We start from the raw sequence: 20235 nt of genomic DNA, 5'->3' as shown, positions 1-20235 counted from the left end.
GATTGTGCACGTGTTACCACTAGGGCACTCTTAACATGCTTTGTTAAGTCATTACCAATAAGAAAAGGGGTAGGGATCTCAGAAGACACCCCCACTCTCCACAATCCCTTCCAACCTTGATATTCAATTTTCAAATCAGCTACAGGTAGTGAAACTAGTTCTGACCCAATCCCTTTCACAGATAGAGTCTGGTCAGCAATCATACAACTTTGTGGTACTATGTCTGAGTGGCATATGGAAATTTCAGAACAGGTGTCTCTCAAAGCTGAATAGTCATTTTCAAAAACTTTTATCCTGTCCCCAGCAGATTCCAGTAAAGCAGCATTGGTCTGTATGTAATAACAATGGACAACTTCAGCGAGAGGTAGCTCCTTCAATGTATCCAATTCAGAGCTCCTAACTGCCTCTGCCTGGGTTTCCATGACAACAGAGCTTTCACTAGAAGAAGCTTGAGGTTTACTCTGAACACAAAATACAGCCTTTGCTTCTTTTACATTAACTTTCTGAGGTGGAATTTCTTTATTTTGTCTTGTATTAAAACATTGTGAAGCAATGTGGCCTTTCTTTTTGCAAATGAAGCAGATTCTCTCCCCCCATGAGCTTTTCCCATCAAATCTCTCAAGTTTCTCTTTTCCCTCCAAAACTTGTTTACTGTGCTGGCCCTGTTCTGAGGGCTTTTCACTAAAATGGCCGCCCATTTTTGGCGGGCTCTGAACTAACCCTTTGGAGTACTTAGGGTCCCATGTTTCCCTCATGTTTTCTTCAGAATAATTCAGGTTTTGAAGTTGTGCCTTAACCTGTGTGCCTTCTTTTGGTTTCAGAATAGTTTGTGGCTTTATCTTTCTTTCACACTCATAAACCATATCCACTGCCACTTTGGATTGTAAATCTTTTCCCTCAGAAAACTCATCTATGCCGTATGCATCCTTAAAAACTTGCCTTAATAGAGTAAACCCAGACCTCTGTTTCTCTTTCAGTTGTTCAATATATCTATTCTCCATTTGCTTAAATATATTGTCAATATTGTTCATCTCTTCCATATACCTATCCCAGTCATCATCCCTCTTGGATTTTTCCTCATTATTTATTTTCATTTGGCAAGTGGTGCAGCTTTGACAAAATTCTTTTATTTCTTTTCCCATTTTTGGCCAGTAGTACATCTGGGATATTTTCTGCTTAGTCTTTGCCATCCCTAAATGTCCCGATAGGGTGTCTGTGTGACATTTTCCCATTAATTTCTCTCTATATTTAGAAGGAACTACAAGCAATTTTTCCTTCTTGGAGTTTATTAAGATCTCCCTACATAAAAGGCCTCCTTCTTCACAATAATATCTCTCACGGTTCTCAGGGGTTACTGGACAATTGCTAACCATCTTAAAGCACTGCTGCAAGGTTGGATCTAGTTGTTGATCCCATTTGCTAAACTCAATAGAGTCCTCCCCCTTTGAGTTCTCCATTTCTATTTCTATTTGTTTCATTCTTTCCTCCTTTTCTATTTGTCTCATTTGAAATTCATGTGCCTGGGCTAATTGAATTTTCTTAATTTCTGCTAACTGTTCACCATTAGCTCCTTCCTGCACTGAGGCCACTCTTCCCTCACCATTTGACTCATCCCCAGACCAGTCTGACATTGCTTGGTCTCTTTGTTCACTCACTTCTGCCATTTGACTGCGCGTGAGAGGCATTTTAATCACACAGAAGGCTCTTTTCTATTTTCAAGCCTCTGTTTAAAATGTCACTTTTTTTTTTCTTTCCTGTGCTAAGGTCTGACACTCTCTAACAGGGTATACCAACAGATATGGCTAGGCTTGTTACTGTAGTCTCTAATGGCTTCTGCCCCTTCGCTGGGCCTCTTGCCAGATTTAAAGCTACTTTAATTTTCTGCCCTTGGCTCTACTTCCAAATCCACCACAGCTTCACCCTCTCTCAGGTTCTGTAGTTCACTAGAGAGTTCCAAAATCTTTGCTGCCCTTGGTCTGTCTGTCCCTTCCGAGTTCTCCTAACTCTGGACTCTCAGACCAAGTCACAACAGCCTCCTATTTTGGGCCAATCTCCCTTCTAGAGCTCATAAGTCAGTTCCCTCACTCTGAAGTTTAGGTGCCTCTCTACTAGATCTGCTCCCCCCTGGAGACAAATCCTAGAGAGTTACCCACACCCCACTTCAGGTGCTCCTAACTGAAATCCTTTTGCTCTGGTCACACTAGCCAAGGCTTTTCTGGGCAACTGGGCAACTGGACAACTCGTATCCCACCGCTGGCACCAGTTTTGTCGCGACTGCCACCTCCTCCTACGTCACCACAAGAGATGACAGGCCACGATCCTTCACACACACACACAGTACTTCTTCGCTGCCACCAACCACACATAAACCTGACACTTCAGACTTATTGTGGATTTAAAATGAAAAGGATGATTTATTGATTACAAAAATAAAAAGGAAATCACTAGGCAAATGAATCACATATAAAACTATATTTCTCAGACCTTAACCTTGCACAGTTCTTAGTTTACTTGACACACAGTTACTTAATCACCTAACCTATATCTAACCCTGTCACTCTCCAATTCCCCAACAACAACAACCACACCCTCAACAACCTTTCCCTCCTTGTACACCCCCCTTATATACACAAGCTCCACCCCTATAAGACCCACCTCCTGCCTTGCCATAGGCCAGGAAACTCCAGCCTTAGCCAAGACAGGCAGGTGACGTCATGGCACACGTCACAGTGAGTATAGGCAACACATTTGTCCATAACAGCAATGCATTTGTGTTCCATATTCCTATTCAATGCTGCATCTCTCTGTCAAGCTACTTGAGAAGGATTTCCCTTTCTTAGGATTCTGCTGTCTGTTCACTTACATCTCAAGGCAGGAAGAGAACAGAAGAGTTTTGGGAAAGATTTTGGGGATCTCCCTGCATATAGGCTCTTTGAACCCAGGCACAAAGATCACAGAAGCAGAATAAAACAAAACCCAAACAACTGAAGCACAAAGTGGAAGGAACATGCTGTGTATTCCATATTCATGTCTTTTTGAATGAAATATATTTCGTTCCACATACATACTTAAATATATTATTTTGCTCAATACTGATACCATAAAAAGCTACTGATACACTTAAAAGCTTCAGGGCAAAGGGGTTTTATTATAATATGAAGGCTACATAATTAAGCAGGAAGGGAATTCCACCATTACTACATACTTATTTAAACATTCTCCTTTGTGGTCTCTGTGAATACACACTAATGGGTTAATCTGCGCTCGAGGAGAGCATCCTCAGAAACTTCCACAGCTTTAAGCACTTGGTGCCAGGACCTCCCCTATACCTGGCTATATAAATCTCCTCCCCCCCCCCAAGTTCTTTTTTCCACTGCCGCTGTAGAAGCAGTTCTGTTTGGAACTTTGCAAGTAAAAACAAATTATATTTCTTATTTTTCCTTTCTTTGACCTCCCTTGTTCTTTCTTCTAAATAACAAGTTTCTTCTGGGGAAAGAGCACCAGCCAACATTAGTTGTTCTTTGTGAAGGCTTTACAAAGCCTTTACAAAACCAGCTTTAGAGCCTCAGGGCTTTTTCTCTTAAAGACATAAGGTCTCTTTTACCTGCTTAGCAAGGTTACCCCCAGGCTCAAGAGCAACAGCTTTCTACCTGTTTGCAGTCTTCCTCTTTCTATCAAAAAGAGGACAGCATCTGAGCTTTGCCCTTGGAAGAAGAAAAGGCCACCTACAGCTCTGGCCGCCATTCCCGCTTGTCAGTGATTCTCCTCTGTGTGAAGTTGGCGTGAAACAGCTCTCTTGCATCAAGGGCTTGTTCATACAGCTATCAAGTCTGCAGTGAGTTGGGGACCTGTAGTGGCCCCAGGGTTACCCTTGGAAGAAGAAAGGGACCACTGCAGCACTGGCCGCCGTCCCCGCCTGTCAGTGATTCTCCTGACTCAGGTAAAGCCTCTGTGGAGGTTGGCGTGGAACAGCCCTCTTCCATGGGGCTTGTTCATACAGCTGTTTAACCTTCAGTGAGTTGGGCGTCGGCAGCCCTGTCCTTGGAGAAGGGCCTCCTGCAGCGCTGGTCACCTTCCCCGCCTGTCAGTGATTCTCCTGACGTGGGGTAAAAGCCTCTGTGTGAGGTTAGCGCGAACAGCCCTCCTTTGTGGACTCATATGGCTACTAATTCCAGAAAAAGCTGCTTGCTGAGACAACATATGGTAAGCCTTGGCTTTGCCTTTGGGGATGGAACGGGTTGTCAGAATATAGAAATTTTGTAGGCCTGAACCTGAATAAATGTATTATTAACAAGCTGCCATTGTGCACAGATGTGAGTATGCTGAGTCACTCTGAAGATGATGCAATGTCTGGAAATAAGAAGAAACCAGGTGCAGAAGATGAAGTCATGTGTCTTCTGATTGGACTAGAAAAGCCATGTAAATGTATATAAGTGGACAGTGTCTGTGTATCATTCTCTTCTTTCTTCACCATTTGCTGCTATCCACTATGTCAGTTTGTGTAAAGAGTTCCTGCCATGCTGATGTGATGCCTGCCTGTAAATACCTGTAAATACGGTAAATATAACCGTCTTGAAAAAGAAGAAGAAACTTGTGTCTTCAATAACTCTGCGTTTTCCTGTCGCCAAATCCATGACACGGGTACCCTTCAGCTCCCACTGCCAGCCCTATCTGTCGGTGATATGCCTGACTGGGGTGACACCTTTGGGTGGTTTGGCATAAAACAGCCCTCATTTATCAATGGGCTCATTCTCACAGCTGCTATTTCCAAAATCAGCTACGTGCTAAAGCAAGAGTTTTCGGGCAACATTTGGCAGCCCTGGCTTTGCCTTTAAAAATGGGGGGGGGGGCCCTGCAACTCCCACTGCTAGCCCTGCTAGTCAGTAATATTTCTGTTTGGGGTAGCACTTGTTTGGTGGCTCATAATTTGGCACAAAACAGCCCTCTTTATCAATGGGCTCGTTCACACAGTAGCCTGCGGCCCCATTTCAGCCGCCGGCACCTCCATAGGCTCATAAATGACTCATAGGAGTCAACCCTAAAACCCTGCCACTGTCAGGTAGACCCAAGTAATTTTCCTCAGGAGGGTCCTAACATGCCGACAAGTTCGTGCAGGACCAGTCCCTTTTATCTGGTACAGGAACTATGAGCCTTTTCTGCCACCACCGCTGCCCCACTGCACCTGGCACTGTTCTGAGTCATGACCTAAGGAGTGCTTTGCGCCTCCATCTATGCCTCAAAAGTGTAGTGCTCCCTCAAACTCAGTTCCAGCAGCAAAATGTCTGCGGGTTCGACCTAACCCACTGTTAACCCTTTCAGCCTTCTCTGTCACGGCAACTGTATTGAGACTGAGTTTGGTCAGGCTCATAATAAGAAAGACTGCTTCCCTAATTGTCAGAAGGACTTACCTTATTTAGCTGAGACTCACAAGAGTCAGAAGGGGAGAAAGACTTCCAACCAATCTACCTACTCCCATATCAGTTGCAGCAGTTAGTCACCCTCCTTTACCGTTAACAGATAAGGAGTTCTTTGGTCGGCGTTTTTATTTTCTGGGTGCCATGCAGCCAACTACTCCTCTGCCATGGATGCTTATCATCACCACTTACTGAATTTGACATTGCCAATTCTGTGGGTAACTCCTGTGCATCTTTACAATTAAAGCCTCTCATATCACTAGGAGGCAATGGGATGGGCGTTTCACGAGCACATTGCTGCTCGACATGCCTTAAACCAGCATCCAAACAACTGACGGGTTGAAGACCTGCGGTTTGTTGGTGTGCAACTTTCAGTCAGAAAACTGATGTTATTTTTGATAACCTACCCAAGCTCCCGAAGGTGGCATGGTCGTTTGCGGTGGAACAACCGCAAGTACCTGGTGATGCTCCTACCAGCCTAGGGCATACCAGGAACGTCAAAGGCCTCAACCCCAAAGATACCAGCCACCACCCACTAGACATGTGGGCAGGCAGTGCCCTGACCAACAGATCTGCAGGCTGGACCGCAAAAGCGAGCAGTCTCTTTACTGCACCTGACTTCTCTGTCGTTGACCAGTTGGACCATCGGGCCCCTCGTCCTTCCGATTGGTGTTCCTTCATATTTAATACCTGGGTGCTCTCTATCATAGCTACTGGCTATGCTACTGAATTCAATATACCCCACTGTCATAGGCCACATTATGACCCCCTCCAAAAAAGGTAGTCTCTGGCCCATCCTTGATTTTGAAGGCCTGAATTCTTTTATTACTCTACGTAGATTCTGTATGGCTATCTTGGACTCTGTTATTCACATGTTGTGTCCAGAGAGTTGGTCGGATGCTTTTCATGATGGTTGGATGCTTGTTTTCATGATGGTATCCGGTCAGGCCATCAACGTTTTTTCAGGCTTTACCCATAGCTGGATAACTGGGTCCTGGCCACAGAGTCCAAGTCACAAACTGGTAGACACAAGTCCTTGACACTGTCCCTTTGTTAGCGTTAGGACTGAAGGTCAACAGAGAAGTCGACTTGGCAACCTACACAGTGTATAGATTGTATTAATGAGACTTGAATGCTTTCTTGAAGCAGGGAACATGCTCTGTCATATGATGTGCATTGAACGGACACTTTTTGTGCCTCACAGCATCTCCTTGTCACCTTTGCTGGCTCCTTCGGAGCACCAGCTTCCTCTTGGAGCATCTCTAGATGGATAGTCTAGAGCAAAGACTTGGCAAAGACTCCTCTTCCAAAATCAGTGAGAGCTCACTCTACTAGAGTTGTAGCATCCTCAATGGCCTTTCTCCGTGGAGTGGACATTGCGGATGTCTGCCACGCTGCCATATGTGCTACTTAGTCTACCTTCATCTCGCACTACTGCCAGGATGTCCAGCCCAAGGCTCAGGCCACAGTAGGTTGAGCTGCCATGGCTTCTCCACTTTCGTGACGTCCCTCTTCCTGGTTAGTCAGCTTGCCAGTCATCCATTAGTGTGTATTCACAGAGACCACGAAGGAGAAAGAAGTTACTTACCTATAACTCTGGTTCGAGTGGTCCTCTGTGAATTCACACGTCCCACCCTCCTCCCCACTGTTCGTCACATGTGCCATGGCATGTTGGGTAGCACTGCTTGGTTCTTTCGAACTGAGAGGGCTAGGTGCTGGAGGCGGAGTTATATAGCCAGGTGTAGGGGAGGTCCTGGCACCAAGTGCTTAAAGCTGTGGAAGTTTCTGAGACTGCTCTGCTCGAGTGCAGATTAACCCATTAGTGTGAATTCACAGAGGACCACTCGAAGAACCAGTTACAGGCAAGTAACCTATTTTTTATAGATTGCATTATAGATTGCATTACATTTATGTAGTTACGATAACAGATTAAGAGTTAAAATCACAATAATAGATTCATTATCACTACCTATTACCATCCATACTCCTATGCTCTACCCTGACCAAAGCTTTTGCCCAACAGGCTACTGAAGGCGAAGCAAACAGAAGAAGGGTAAGTGAAAGTAAACTTCAGATGCTTCTCTGCTTCCTGGTTTGACTGGGAAAAATGCCAGCCTGACAGGAAGAAGCATATGGAAGAAGCATACAGGTTCTTCAAGCACGTCTGGTCAGGACCAAAAGCAGCATCTAAGAGACTTGCACACAACTTTTAATCTAACTAGTAGACTACTGGCATGAAATTATAATATGACCCAGAGAGCTCTGAAACACAGAGTTCCTGGTGTGAATCCTACCCACTAATTCCTGGCAGAATTTTCTCTTCTTGTCAAACCTTTTTTCTTCTGTGTCATTTACTGCCAATTTATACACTAATTCAGAACACTCCAAAATGATAGTGAAACTGCCATTTATAGCCTTACCTGTTTTAAAAACTGTGAAGCATTAAATAGTTCACTGCATCCATATAAGACATGTTTACCTTGTCTCCCCTGTGTGAGACATATAGATTTCATCAAAACAGTTTCAGTTTTATGTTAAAAGAGAACAATCTATTACAATAAGTCAACAACTTCAGGCAACTGAGGCTATTTAAGACTAGCAATATAACAATTTTTTATAAAACGTTATGTACTGTAATGCTCCTTTTTGCTTCAAATAGTCACTAATATGTATAGGAGAAAGATAAAAATAATGAAGGAAAGAATGTATACATGTACATGAAAGGACATCACTCTATTCACTACATGCAGCATGGTTTAGTGGACAGACTGATGGACTTGGACTCAGAAGACCTCGGTTTGAATCTCTGCTGAGCTATGGAAATCCACGGTGGGGACCTGGTAAAACCAATCCTTAAACCATCCAGAAAGAACAAAGAAAAGGCAGTATGGTCTACAAGATTACACAAATGCAAGAGTGACAGATACCTTTTCTTGAACCACTAAAAAAATCAATCAATCAAATAGCAAGCTTCGTGGACGAAATCCACTTCCTCAGGCTAAACACATTTCTTTCATGGATAATTCAGAAAAACTGTAGATATCCGTGAAGGAGATGAGCTTAGCTTGAGGAAGTGGATTTGCTATTTGATTTATTTTTTGAGTGGTCCAATAAAAAGTATCACCCATTCTTGCACTCCTTGAACATCTTAATTGTTTTGGAAACCCTGTAAGAATTGCTGTAAGCTGACTCCAACATGATGGTTCATAGCACAAACGAAAGCTCAAGTCAATCCATCACAGGGAAGTGTGTAAACTCTTAGGAACACAGAACTGCTCACATTACTCAGGAATGTAGAAACACTTTGGATTTTTAAAGTCAAGTTATATAAATAATAATTGTATGTACGAAAAATGTTGCAATGTGAGAAAGCAAAGCAGTAACATCCCAATACATTCCAGAACTACTAACCTGTCCCCACTGCTTCTGTATCTTCCAGGCTCATAAGGTGGCTACTCAGTCACCTGCATGTTTATCAACATGTTTAACTTTAACTACTCACTTCCATCATCAGAGAATTTGATGGAAATGGCATCTGAAAATGGAGGACAAACTATACATGAAGATTCATAAAGTAATGAGCCTATTGCACAAATCTTTTCCAGAGTCACTAATGAACACATTAAACCAGATGTACTTTCAAATGTGATCCCGAACACATTTCGGTTGTTATTTCCTTCTCATCTGGGCATTTTCTTAAAATTATTATTTTCTCTCCTCTTCCTCTTAAAGAAATACTGAGGACATTATAAAATTTCCTATAAATATGGTTAGTATTTAGCTAACTTGATTTTAAAAACACGAAGTATTCCTGCTGCCCTGAGCAGCTCTATGTGCCTAGTATGGCTTTTAAATTCCTCCCAATGATGGATGAACACATCTCTCGTGTACACTTTCATTCTCTTCTGCTTATCATCACCTCTCTTCTTTTCTTTTTCCTTCTTTAATTTTGCTAGCTATCTGATCTGTTACTTAAAGAGAATCAGCATTAGATACAAAAAATATAGATTTCAAGGACACAAATGTATATAATACATGTAGATCTCACTTATCTATTGCTTATCCCTACTATACAGAAAACACATAGTGAGGTTATTCTAGCAGAAATACATATATTTTGGTGGACATGAAATAAATTACTGGAAAACACTGCATAAATATGCTAAGCCACTAATTTCTTCCAATAGGCACATACTGTCTTCCCATTTGATCCAGTGGGAAGCTCTGTGTGCATAAGGATCTCCTTATGCTCTGGAGAGTGCATCCAGAAAGTTTTGGAGGCAATGTCTCAAAGAACGCAACAAGAGTGACTCATGAACAACTAATCAAAGAAAAGCACAGTGCAAAAAGCATACCTTTATGTAATCAACAAGGTTTTGGTATTCAATGTAATTGCCCCCTCCAACTACAAACACAATTGCCTAAAAATAAACCAACAAGCAAAAAAGAGTTAACATGATTAGCTGCGTGGTGGGTTTAATACAGAATGACATCACAATTTCAGTTTATTTTAAGCATCAGAATGCAGTTTTTAGTGTATACTCTGTAGAGGAAAATCACAATTACTATTCAGGTGAAGTCCCAAACCCAAGTGTGGACTGGAGGGAAAAAGACCCTGAGTATACCCACTCCTTCTCTGTTCCTCCAACAATGGAAAGCACACATTGAGAAGAGGTCATTCTGTTCTGTTCTTGCAGAACATGGATTTCACTGAACCTACAATATTAAAACTAGTTCCCCATAACACAACAGTGCCTTTACAGGAGAGTTATATTGGAACAAATTTACAGGAGAAATCAAACAAGATGTAAGTTGAGCATATTTGTCCATTTTGAAGAATATGGTGAAATGCTCATAGAAGTTATATAGTACACATTAGAAATACTGATGTACATTTTGTATGCCTTGTAGGCTGAAAACATACTTAGAATTCAGATAGATGTTAAAAAGGTTTAAGAGTCAACTTCTCTTCAGCTTCTGTCAATAATTGATGAAGAGGGCTGAAAAGGATGAGTTATACCTTTTGGACCCTTAGGAGATTAAAGGCTCTTACACTCATTCCTAGGTATCATTTAGAAAAATTGCAATCACACTAATTACATCAAATAATGGAATCTGATTTCTTATGAAAAACCACTGAATATTTATTATATTTAAAGTAAAATGTTAAAATCAATGGTTTAGGAAGGAACAAACAGTTCTCACCTCCTGAAATGGATTTTTGTTCCTTGGAATTGAGCTGTAATTTAAAAAGCAAAATGTACAACTTTACTGAAAGCTGAAACACGTCAGACATAAAGGTGCACAAACTCTCAAACAAGGATAAAACTACATTTAGGAGCAATACAGCTTCTGTTTATTCTTCACTAGCAAAATCCATTATATTAAGGATGAGGAACAAAGGGGGGCTAATATAGCTTGCAAAGCTGTTCAGTCAGTCTGCAACACTCTCCCAGGCTCCGTCTCCTCATTAAAGTACGATATGAATCTTTGTCATGCTTCACTGGCAGGAGAGGTTTATAATTCTTTATCTAGTGAATTATAATGGGGATGAAGATCAGTCCCTCTCTGTTTTCCAGCTGACCTACATCATTGGGTGGATTTGTTTAAAACTGCACCAAACAGGAATGGCGTTTTAGCATCCTCTTCAGAATGTTTATCAACTGTGGGTGTAGGTGTAAATGAAACAGTTGTTCACACTCTGGATTCTGCTCCAGTCCACTGTCAACATGACCCCCTGCAAGTCTCCTATGTGGCAATCTCGTCTATGGGCCAAAAAAGATGCTCTGTGACTCATGTATGTGTTATTTAACCCAGCTAAAAACAAGGCTAGACAGCCTACTTTTAGATGAAATTTTGGGACTGATACTGCTGCAAATGATAATGGAAAATAACATTCCAGAGATTTGAAAGGAAAAGTGTAAATCACTTCTTCACTTTCATTAAACATCACCAATCACAAGGTGCTTCTCTTTCTTGTGTGGTAACTTGGTGATCAGCTGTGATCTGCTCCCATGACTAGACAAAATCCAATTACTCCCATTCGTTACTGGGAGAATTCTTTTAGATATTTGACATGCTTGTCAAAATTTTGAAGTCCATGCTCTTGGTATATTTTTCATAGACCCTTGTCTGTGACGAAATTCAGTTGGAGAATTGTCCCCCTATGGTTTACCTGACCTTGTCATGTAATAGAGACTTCTACTAGGAAAGTACCCTATCTTATTTGTTCTGTCACATTTTGTCGTTCACCAGAATCTGTAACTACTGGCAAAATTTAATATTTTAAATAGCAATTTGCTTTGTTTAATCTGTCAGTGGGTTACATCTAATCAAGGCCCCTTGCTTCCATCAGCTGAATGGAAAGGATACAAGTTTCCTGCCCTCTAATATATCCCCATAAACTTTTCCAGAGTTCCTCTGAGGCAGATTTGGGGACAGAGAAGGCATGGGATGGTGGGGTCAGAAAAGAAAAGGTGAGAAAGTTCTGTAAGATTGGTGTGGGTCTATGCTGTTCTAAGTACTCTTGCAGTAAAATGTCAGAGTAGATCTCTATACAGGTTTACATATGTTTAATAAATACTGGGTCAGAACTGCAATAACAGAATATGAAACTAATTAATTTGATCATTCAATTAGGTGATCTGCTAATACTCCAACAGAGGTTCATTTTGCAAAGACATTGTTCTACCTATTTCATATTCTTCCATTGAGATTTTTTAATTTTAATTGTTTGTATATAGTTAGTACCGGTACTTAAATTCAACAAAGTTGGTCAGCTAAGAAACAATAAAAGACTTAAACAGCAGTTATCTAACTAACTTGTGCTTAAATAAGGGCTAATTCATATTTTGAACACATGTCATATAAAAAGAATATTTTACACTAGCTATATACTAACTGGATTTTAAACTGCACAGGAAACTCACCTATCACTTCCTCGTAACATCTTAGGGTCAAAATATCTGTAATCATCTGTCTCCTAAAGAGATAAATATCAGTTACAAATTTCCACTATCTTATATCCTACAGTCTTGATTAGTTGCTTTATTGCATAATACATGTCTAGTAATTATGGCACATTAGACTTCTCCATCAGTTGTTCAAAAGGTTCACATTTTATTGAAATAATTATTTTGAGAATGTTAATTTAGTCACAGTACTAATCTAATCTAGCTGCCCTTGCAGATGAGCCGGCTCATTTGAAGTTCACACCTACCAAACTTTCCAAAATATATTACTTGTTAATCTGTTCTAGCTGCAAAACAATATGGAAAAAGCCACTGAATATGTCAGTAGTTTTAAAACCACATGCTAGTCCTGTTTCTTATTCAAGATTAATTTTTGCAAGGAGTCATCCAGAGCTTCTGTTTTCTTTTCAAGAACGTAATGTCACTGAATGCTAAAATGATATACCAGTCAAAGTGGTTATTCAGCATTAAATATAGACTCCTAATTCATTCCATGATTTATGAGTACCATTAAAACAAAATTAAGTTTGTTTACAGACTATGAGGTATTACAACTCATTTTTTAAGCACTGTTGACATTACTTTAAGAAATATTTTTCCTTCCTCAAAGATATTCAATGTTTACACTGGCAAATATGACCCATTTCTCTTCTCAGCTCTTGCAGTTTAATCAAAGAAACAAGGCAAGAGAGGAAGAAGAAAAATAGAAGCAATTCCCACTTGGTTATATTTTCATAATTACTTCACTTTTTTCCTGCAGTTCTCCCAGAATTTTACAAAAAGTCTGTATTAATTCAATGGCACACCAGTTTTCATAAAAAGAAAACAGTTTATTGTTGTGCTTACTGTTGCATAAAATCTCTGAAGCTCTGATCTTTGCTAAATTAATCTTTGAACCCAATATCTTGTTTTTTTCAGAACCCCAAAATATAGGTGTTGCTTCTATAAAAGCATCTTCCAATTATGTACTTGGATAAAGACTACAGATTTAAAAAGACTTCTGTCTGGTTGATTTGTTTGTGAGCTGTACTTACAGGATTTGACTTCATCTCCATAAGATTGTCTAAAATTCGAGTGACCGGAAGATTCTGTAGGAGAGACAGCTTAATTTATATCAGTTGCATATTTTTTGTTCCTATGCAGCTCAGAACAGAGAGGGGTACAGACACTAAAAGATGACTTTTTGCATAGTCGCTGAAGCCCATCCTCATTTATGGGCTCACTTGAGTATTATTAACTTATTGCATCAGCCTTTGCCATACGAAATGGATTATATACAGTGTGAATTCTCTTTCCAAAAGAGAAAGATGCTTCGCCACCATTTAGACATTAAGATGAAATTAAAGTAATTGAAATAACAAGCATTTGCAAAGAACTAAAATTAAGTTAACATAAAAAACACATTCAGTCACTAGACAAGGTTGAAACCAATGTTTGGAATCCCAGGAATCTATGTGTGTGTTCCTAAGGAGTTTCCACATATTCATGGACATGTCCTCAAAACTTTCGTCGTAGCTCCTGATTTATGCTCCAGCAAATGCTGCTACCACAGATTACACAAGCTTCACAAACAGCATTCTGTTGCTGCCAGTGCAGGTGTATAACTCATCTGCCACAGGTACCAATGAATTAAAAAGATTTCCTCTAGTACTTAGGCACTATCTACTGTCTGAGCCCATACGTTTTACTGACATCACAGCATAAAAGGGCAACACAGAGATAGGAAAGAAAACACTTCATTTTCTGCTTTCCTGTCTCTGGTGAAATGCATAAACATGCATTTGCTCTGAGTGAGCCAGAAACGTCAGTGCAAGCGCAAATCTAGCTTTGACAATGAGAAATCAACTTTGATATTCAGCCTGCTTCCACCTTGTGTACAGTCATCAGAACAGCGAACACACAGAAAGAAGCAAATCAGAGCAAAGAATGGTTATATATATATTTGGAATATATATATTTGGAAAACCGTATTCTCCTACACATGCCTTTCAGGGTTTTAAAATCTTTGGCTGAATTCCTTCTTGCTTCACCACCACCACCAGTGATATGCTTGACTGTGGGTGAGGAAAGATCAGCTCAGTGGCTAGTCTCAGAATCTAGAACTTCCTGCAAAGGGAGGTTAGATTGGGTCCTTGTTTGCTGTCAGCAGATATTTTTATTCAGGCAGACTCTGAGCATATAAGCTGATTTGCTACTAAAGGGGTTTTAACTGATTGAGCAGTGATCATTTTTATTGCTATTTTTAATCGCTTTGGCTTTATAGTCTAGTCAACGTTACGTTTTTATGTGTATTTGTTATTTTTATATGCTTTTTTTATTCTCCTTAGTGGGAAAGTAGGTTATTAAATGAATCAATAAATAAATATCCTGCCTACAACCCAAATTTCAGACACAAAGCATTATTGGGGTAGGGACTGGAGAATAGTGAGGAATGTATAAGCATTTCTTATATATACTAGGAGACATACGAATTGTTGAGGAGTTACAGTGCAGGTTAAGAACAGTTCACTCATTTCTGATATACTCTTTTTACCAATCAAATAAAATTTTAACCTTAGGAATTTAAATTTACATAGATATATTAGCAAGTGCTATTGGTTTTAAAAGCAAGAATAGGAATGTGCTCAATATTTAGCATACCTGTTGCTTTAGTACCAAATTCTTGACTCCTTCCATCACAAACTGGGATCCTGTGTTCATGACACGTGAGAAAAGACTGAAACAAAGTGTATATTATGCATTATTCTGTTTGTTTTCATGTATTTAAAATATACTTAGGATGAACTATACTAAAAACATTAAAATACATTAAAATATGAAGAACTTGACAGAATTATCTGTTTTTCTTATTGAGATTCATGAGTGAAAGAAAGATTATTTCACTGTTAAATTGTGTTTACTGTATTTTTTAAAAATATACGGGTATAAACCTTTCTGGGTCAAATTGTGATTAAAGCAAAGGAGAGGATATAATATAAATACAAGAAGTAGTAACAAAATGTACTTTGAAACTCACCCTAGTGACTTAGCTGCACTGTTTCCATAGGTAGCTGGAGTTGTAGCCATCTTGGCAAAAGCTCTGGAAAACAAGGAAGTTAAGAACTATACACTTAATTCATTTTCATGAATATCACATCAAATTATCTGCATGAAATGAAAGTATTCAGGTTCAAAATCCAGCCTATTTGTGGGCAGAACTGTTGTATGTCAAATCAAAAGGCAATATTGCTAATAATTAATATGCAGACAAACATTTTCCCCCTCCTTTACTGAAAAAAGGAGATAATACTTCAACATTACAATTTACCAAAGTAAACTGTTTCAAGAATGTTTTAGTCATGAATTTCTGCATGTATGGTCGTATTGCGAGAATCGGTTCCCGAAGCAGGGAACCGATCATCGCAAAGCGAAATTCCCCCATTGAAACCATCTTAAAGCGATCGCTTTTGCGAGGCACCACTGTACTATAAATCAGCCTGAATTCATTTTGAACCTTTAAAAGCACCCTCTCCAGTAACTAGCTTGGTTTAGAAGTTTATTGAAATACTTTAATATTTCTACCCAGTTTCCCTGAAAATAAGACCTAACCTGAAAATAAGCCCCAGTTTGATTTTTCAGGATGCTCCTAATATAAGCCCTACCCACAAAATAAGCCCCAGTTAAGTGAAACTCGGCCCTCCACCATTGGGAAGCCACCAGAAGAAGATGGCATGATTGTAATGTAATACAGTGGTGCCTCACATTGCGACGTTAATTCGTTCCACAAAAATCACTGCAGAACGAAAACGATGCAAAATAAAAAAAGCCCATAGAAATGCATTAAAACCTGATTAATGTGTTCCTATGGGCTTAAAACTCACTGTTCAGCGAAGATTCTCCATAGCACGGCCATTTTCACTGCCTGTTAAGCGAGGAATCCGTCCCAGAAAACAGTGGGCGGCCATTTTGTTTACCCACTGGGCATTTTGAAACCGCCAATCAGCTGTTTAAAAATCGTCGCTTTGCGATGCTCGGTTCCCGAAGCAGGGAACCGATCATCGCAAAGCAAAATTCCCCCATAGGGAACATCGCAAAGCGATCGCTTTTGCAATCGCAAAAAATGCATCGCAAAGTGATTTCATTGCTAAACGGAGCGATCGCTATGTGAGGCACCACTGTAAATGTAGTTTGTTGTGTACGAAAAAATTATTTAATTCGATTTACAGTGGTGCCCTGCATAGCGACAATAATCCGTTCCAAAAAAATCATTGCTATACGGATTTGTCACTATACGGGGCAAAAAACCCCATAGGAACGTATTAAAACACGTTTAATGCGTTCCTATGGGGAAAAAACTCAACTTTACGCGAAAATCCTCCATCCTGCCGCCATTTTCAGTGCCTCTAAAGCGAGGCAACACGGCAGGCATCCATTTTGGAATTGGCGCTCTCTCTCTCTCTCTCTCTCTCTCCAGACCTTGCAGGTCCAGCCTGGGCAGGGAGACTGAGGCATCGTGCCGCCACGGCCAGGGTGACTGAGTCTTCCTGCCCAGGCTGGAGTTGCGAGGGGGGGGGGAGAGAGAGAGAGCCGAAGTCGGCGGGGGTTTGCGAAGCTGGCTTCCCCGCTCTCTCTCTCTCTCTCTCCCCTTGCAGGTCCAGCCTGGGCAAGGAGACTGAGGCACCGCGCCGCCACGGCCAGGGTGACTGAGTCTCCCTGCCCAGGCTAGAGTTGCGACGGGGGGAGAGCGCCAAAGTTGGTTTGGGTTTGCGAAGCTGGCTTCCCCATGATCTTTGCAAACACCCGACCATCAGCTGATGGGTGGGTGTTTGCAAATCTCGCGGGGAAGCCAGCTTCGCAAACCCCGCTCTCTCTCTCTCTCTCTCCCCTTGTAGGTCCAGCCTGGGCAAGGAGACTGAGGCACCGCGCCGCCACGGCCAGGGTGACTGAGTCTCCCTGCCCAGGCTGGAGTTGCGAGGGGGGGGGAGAGAGAGAGCACCGAAGTCGGTGGGGGTTTGTGAAGCTGGCTTCCCCGCGATCTTTGCAAACACCCGCCCATCAGCTGAGCTTCGGGGCTCTCTTTGGGGGCCTTTGGGATGATCGAGGGGAAGCGCTTCCCCACGATCATCGCAAAGCAATTTCCCCCCATTTAAAACATCGCAATGTGATTGCTTTTGCGATTGCAAAAACTCTGTCGCTATGCGGATTCATCGTTAAACAGGGCGCTCGTTATGTGAGGCACCACTGTATATCCCGCCCATCTGGTATATTCTACCACTCTGGGGGGCTTCCAATACAACATATATACATTAAAATAGCACAAGAACATTACAAAACAATCAGTAACAAATGCAATGAAAAAATATAGTAAATAATAAATAGCAAGGAACAGAAGAGAGTCAAGTGTTGACAGGAGGGAAGGCCTGAGTGTACATCCATGTTTTTAATTGGCTAAACTAAAAACATCCCCTGAAAATAAGCCTAATGTGTTCTTTGGAGCAAAAATTAATATAGGATCCTGTCTTATTTTACATGGTATTATCAGTATGAAATCCCCAAATCTGGACATGATCAGGTTGCAAAGTAGCAACTATGACTGTTAGCCACCCAGAGTACACTTTGGTCTAGATGGGCGGGGTTTAAATAAAATAAATAAATAAATATGACCTCAAATGCTGAGGCAGGATCACTAATCCAGCACATATTAAAAATAATTTATAGCCTTCTTGGTACTGCCTAACATAATTCATGCTGAATACTTAGGAAAATAGGTTTCACTAACAAACAGATAGAACATTGTATTCTTGAAGGCTTTCATGTTCGGGATCTGATGGCTGTTGTAGGTTTTTTGGGCTGTTTGGCCGTGTTCTTGAGGTTTTTTCTTCCTAACGTTTCACCAGTCTCTGTGGCCAGCATCGTCAGAGGACAGGAATCAGAACTCTTGTCTGTGCTCTGGTGCAGTTTGTAGGATAGTTGAGCATTTATAGCTGTCGGATCAGCTTTTTGTCCTTTTCAGGAGATTGGGTGATTATGGTGATCAGCATGTTTTTTGTTGTGGGTAAGGGGTGATCTGTCACTGTGATTGATGGGTGTCATTAGCTAGTCTTTTGTGTGCAGTGATCACTGCTCTTTGTGGCAGGGTAGAGTTTGTTGACCTTTTGCAGGCTGTATTTTTCAGTGCTGGGAGCCAGGCTTTGTTGAGTTTTAGACTTTCTTCCTTTTTGTTGAAACTCTGCTGGTGTTTGAAATTCCACATGTGTCTACCCTTACCCTACCTTACTTCAGATTCGAGGCTTCAAAGAGATGTGACTACACAGCAGGAAAAAAAGTGAGCAAATATGCTGGGAGGTTGCACTCTGGAAGCTGAGTTTCCCCTAATTTATTCGCTTCAACCAACCACACAGACGTCAGCAGAAAGAGGGAAAGAAATTAGCCTTGCTTGCAGCTTGTTAACTGTTTATAAAGATGAAAGCAGACCCCGGCACCAGGTGTGGGGAGGAGAAGATTCAAATGTCAGTTTCCCCTCTGCCCTGCCTGGTGCTGGCTGGAAAAGAAACTGCTACAAACCACTTAACATGAGCTCAATCACACTCTCTGAAACAATGTGAAGGCATTCAATTCCAAAAAGCCAAAATCCTCATCAGCAGAGAGAAAACTGTATGAGTGGGAGTTGAGAGCTCTGGGCTGATTCACACAGATTTTTGTGTTATGTGTGAAATAATGCAAATCAGACAATCTCAATCCTGAATCATTTTCCACATTATTTGTTAATGTAGTTGCAGCCTTATAGGGCTCTATGGTGAAAACTGTATTTCCAATGGAGCATTTGAAAGTAAACCCAACTGTCCCCAATGTATATAACTTCAGTGCATTCCAGAAGAATATGCTAGGTCTGGACACAGCTTTGAGCAAAATTCAGATGTAGGCTTACACAATATAATTCATTGCTTTGTGAAAACAAATTAACTTACTTCCATTGTTTAATGTAGTTTATGGGGTTTAGGTTACACCCTGCATCTGTCAGTGCTTTCTTGTACTGTTCCAAATCTGCCTAGAATTAAACCAGAAATGTGTTAGAATCCTTTCAAATGAAGCAGCGAAACACCATTTTAGTTAACAATGTAAACCTATTATTCAATTCAAGGGCATGGAAGTGATCAATGTTCTTTGTCTTGTAAACATGGATGAAAAGAACTGTCAACAGACTTGGTTAGTCAACTCTTCCTTCACTGATTCAAATGGACCTGCTCTACTTGCCACTGTTATGAGTAGTCCCATTCGAATAAATGGAACTTACAGAAGAGTTGACTCACCAAATCTCATTATTCAAAGGGCTACTGTAGTGCAGCTTACCATGCTGAGCAACAGATTTTCATTACACAACATTTCTAAAACAATCCCCTGTTCATGCACGAGTTTTCAATCTAAAGAATGTTAATGCAACCCGCCTTGGGCAAAACTACCATGATTTATGCCAATTATTTAACACTGGCAAACTGTACTATCAGGATTTTGGCCATTTAGTCATAGTAACATCTTGGAACTGTCAAATACATTTTCTTATCTAGAGGTAATACAAAACAGTCATTAAAATCCTTTTCAACGCTATATAAATTCAGAGTTTAACTTCACCTCTTACAGCCAGTGAAGAGAGAAAGAAACAGCACTGAAAAGATTTTTCAATATTTTTACAGTAACAAAAGCTTCTGGTTCCTCCTTTAAAATTCTATTTTCAGTACTATATCTACAGAAACCACTGTTTGTGTGCTCCGCTTGGGCTGTCTCTTTGTGAAATTTAATGACAGATTAGTTTGACTAGATATACTTACTACAGGCTTTCATTTGGTTATTTAGAAAAACTGGGAAATATGTAT

At 40.7% G+C, this 20235-nt stretch overlaps 1 protein-coding gene across 1 annotated transcript in view; it reads right to left on the bottom strand.

The window, feature by feature from the left end:
- SCFD1 (sec1 family domain containing 1) overlaps positions 1-20235 on the bottom strand; it is a 73780-nt gene that overhangs the window by 3480 nt on the left and 50065 nt on the right. The window contains exons 17-24 of the mRNA XM_072986323.2: positions 19333-19412; positions 15402-15464; positions 15026-15101; positions 13420-13473; positions 12344-12396; positions 10620-10653; positions 9770-9835; positions 7835-7903 (exon numbers count right to left, since the gene is read on the bottom strand). Of these exons, the coding sequence (XP_072842424.2) occupies positions 7835-7903; positions 9770-9835; positions 10620-10653; positions 12344-12396; positions 13420-13473; positions 15026-15101; positions 15402-15464; positions 19333-19412 (495 nt within the window). The remainder of the gene's footprint in view (positions 1-7834; positions 7904-9769; positions 9836-10619; positions 10654-12343; positions 12397-13419; positions 13474-15025; positions 15102-15401; positions 15465-19332; positions 19413-20235) is intronic.

Source organism: Pogona vitticeps, chromosome 1 (genome assembly GCF_051106095.1).
Source record: "Pogona vitticeps strain Pit_001003342236 chromosome 1, PviZW2.1, whole genome shotgun sequence".
NCBI classification, from domain to species: domain Eukaryota; kingdom Metazoa; phylum Chordata; class Lepidosauria; order Squamata; family Agamidae; genus Pogona; species Pogona vitticeps.
This window is presented reverse-complemented; position numbering and strand designations above follow the sequence as displayed.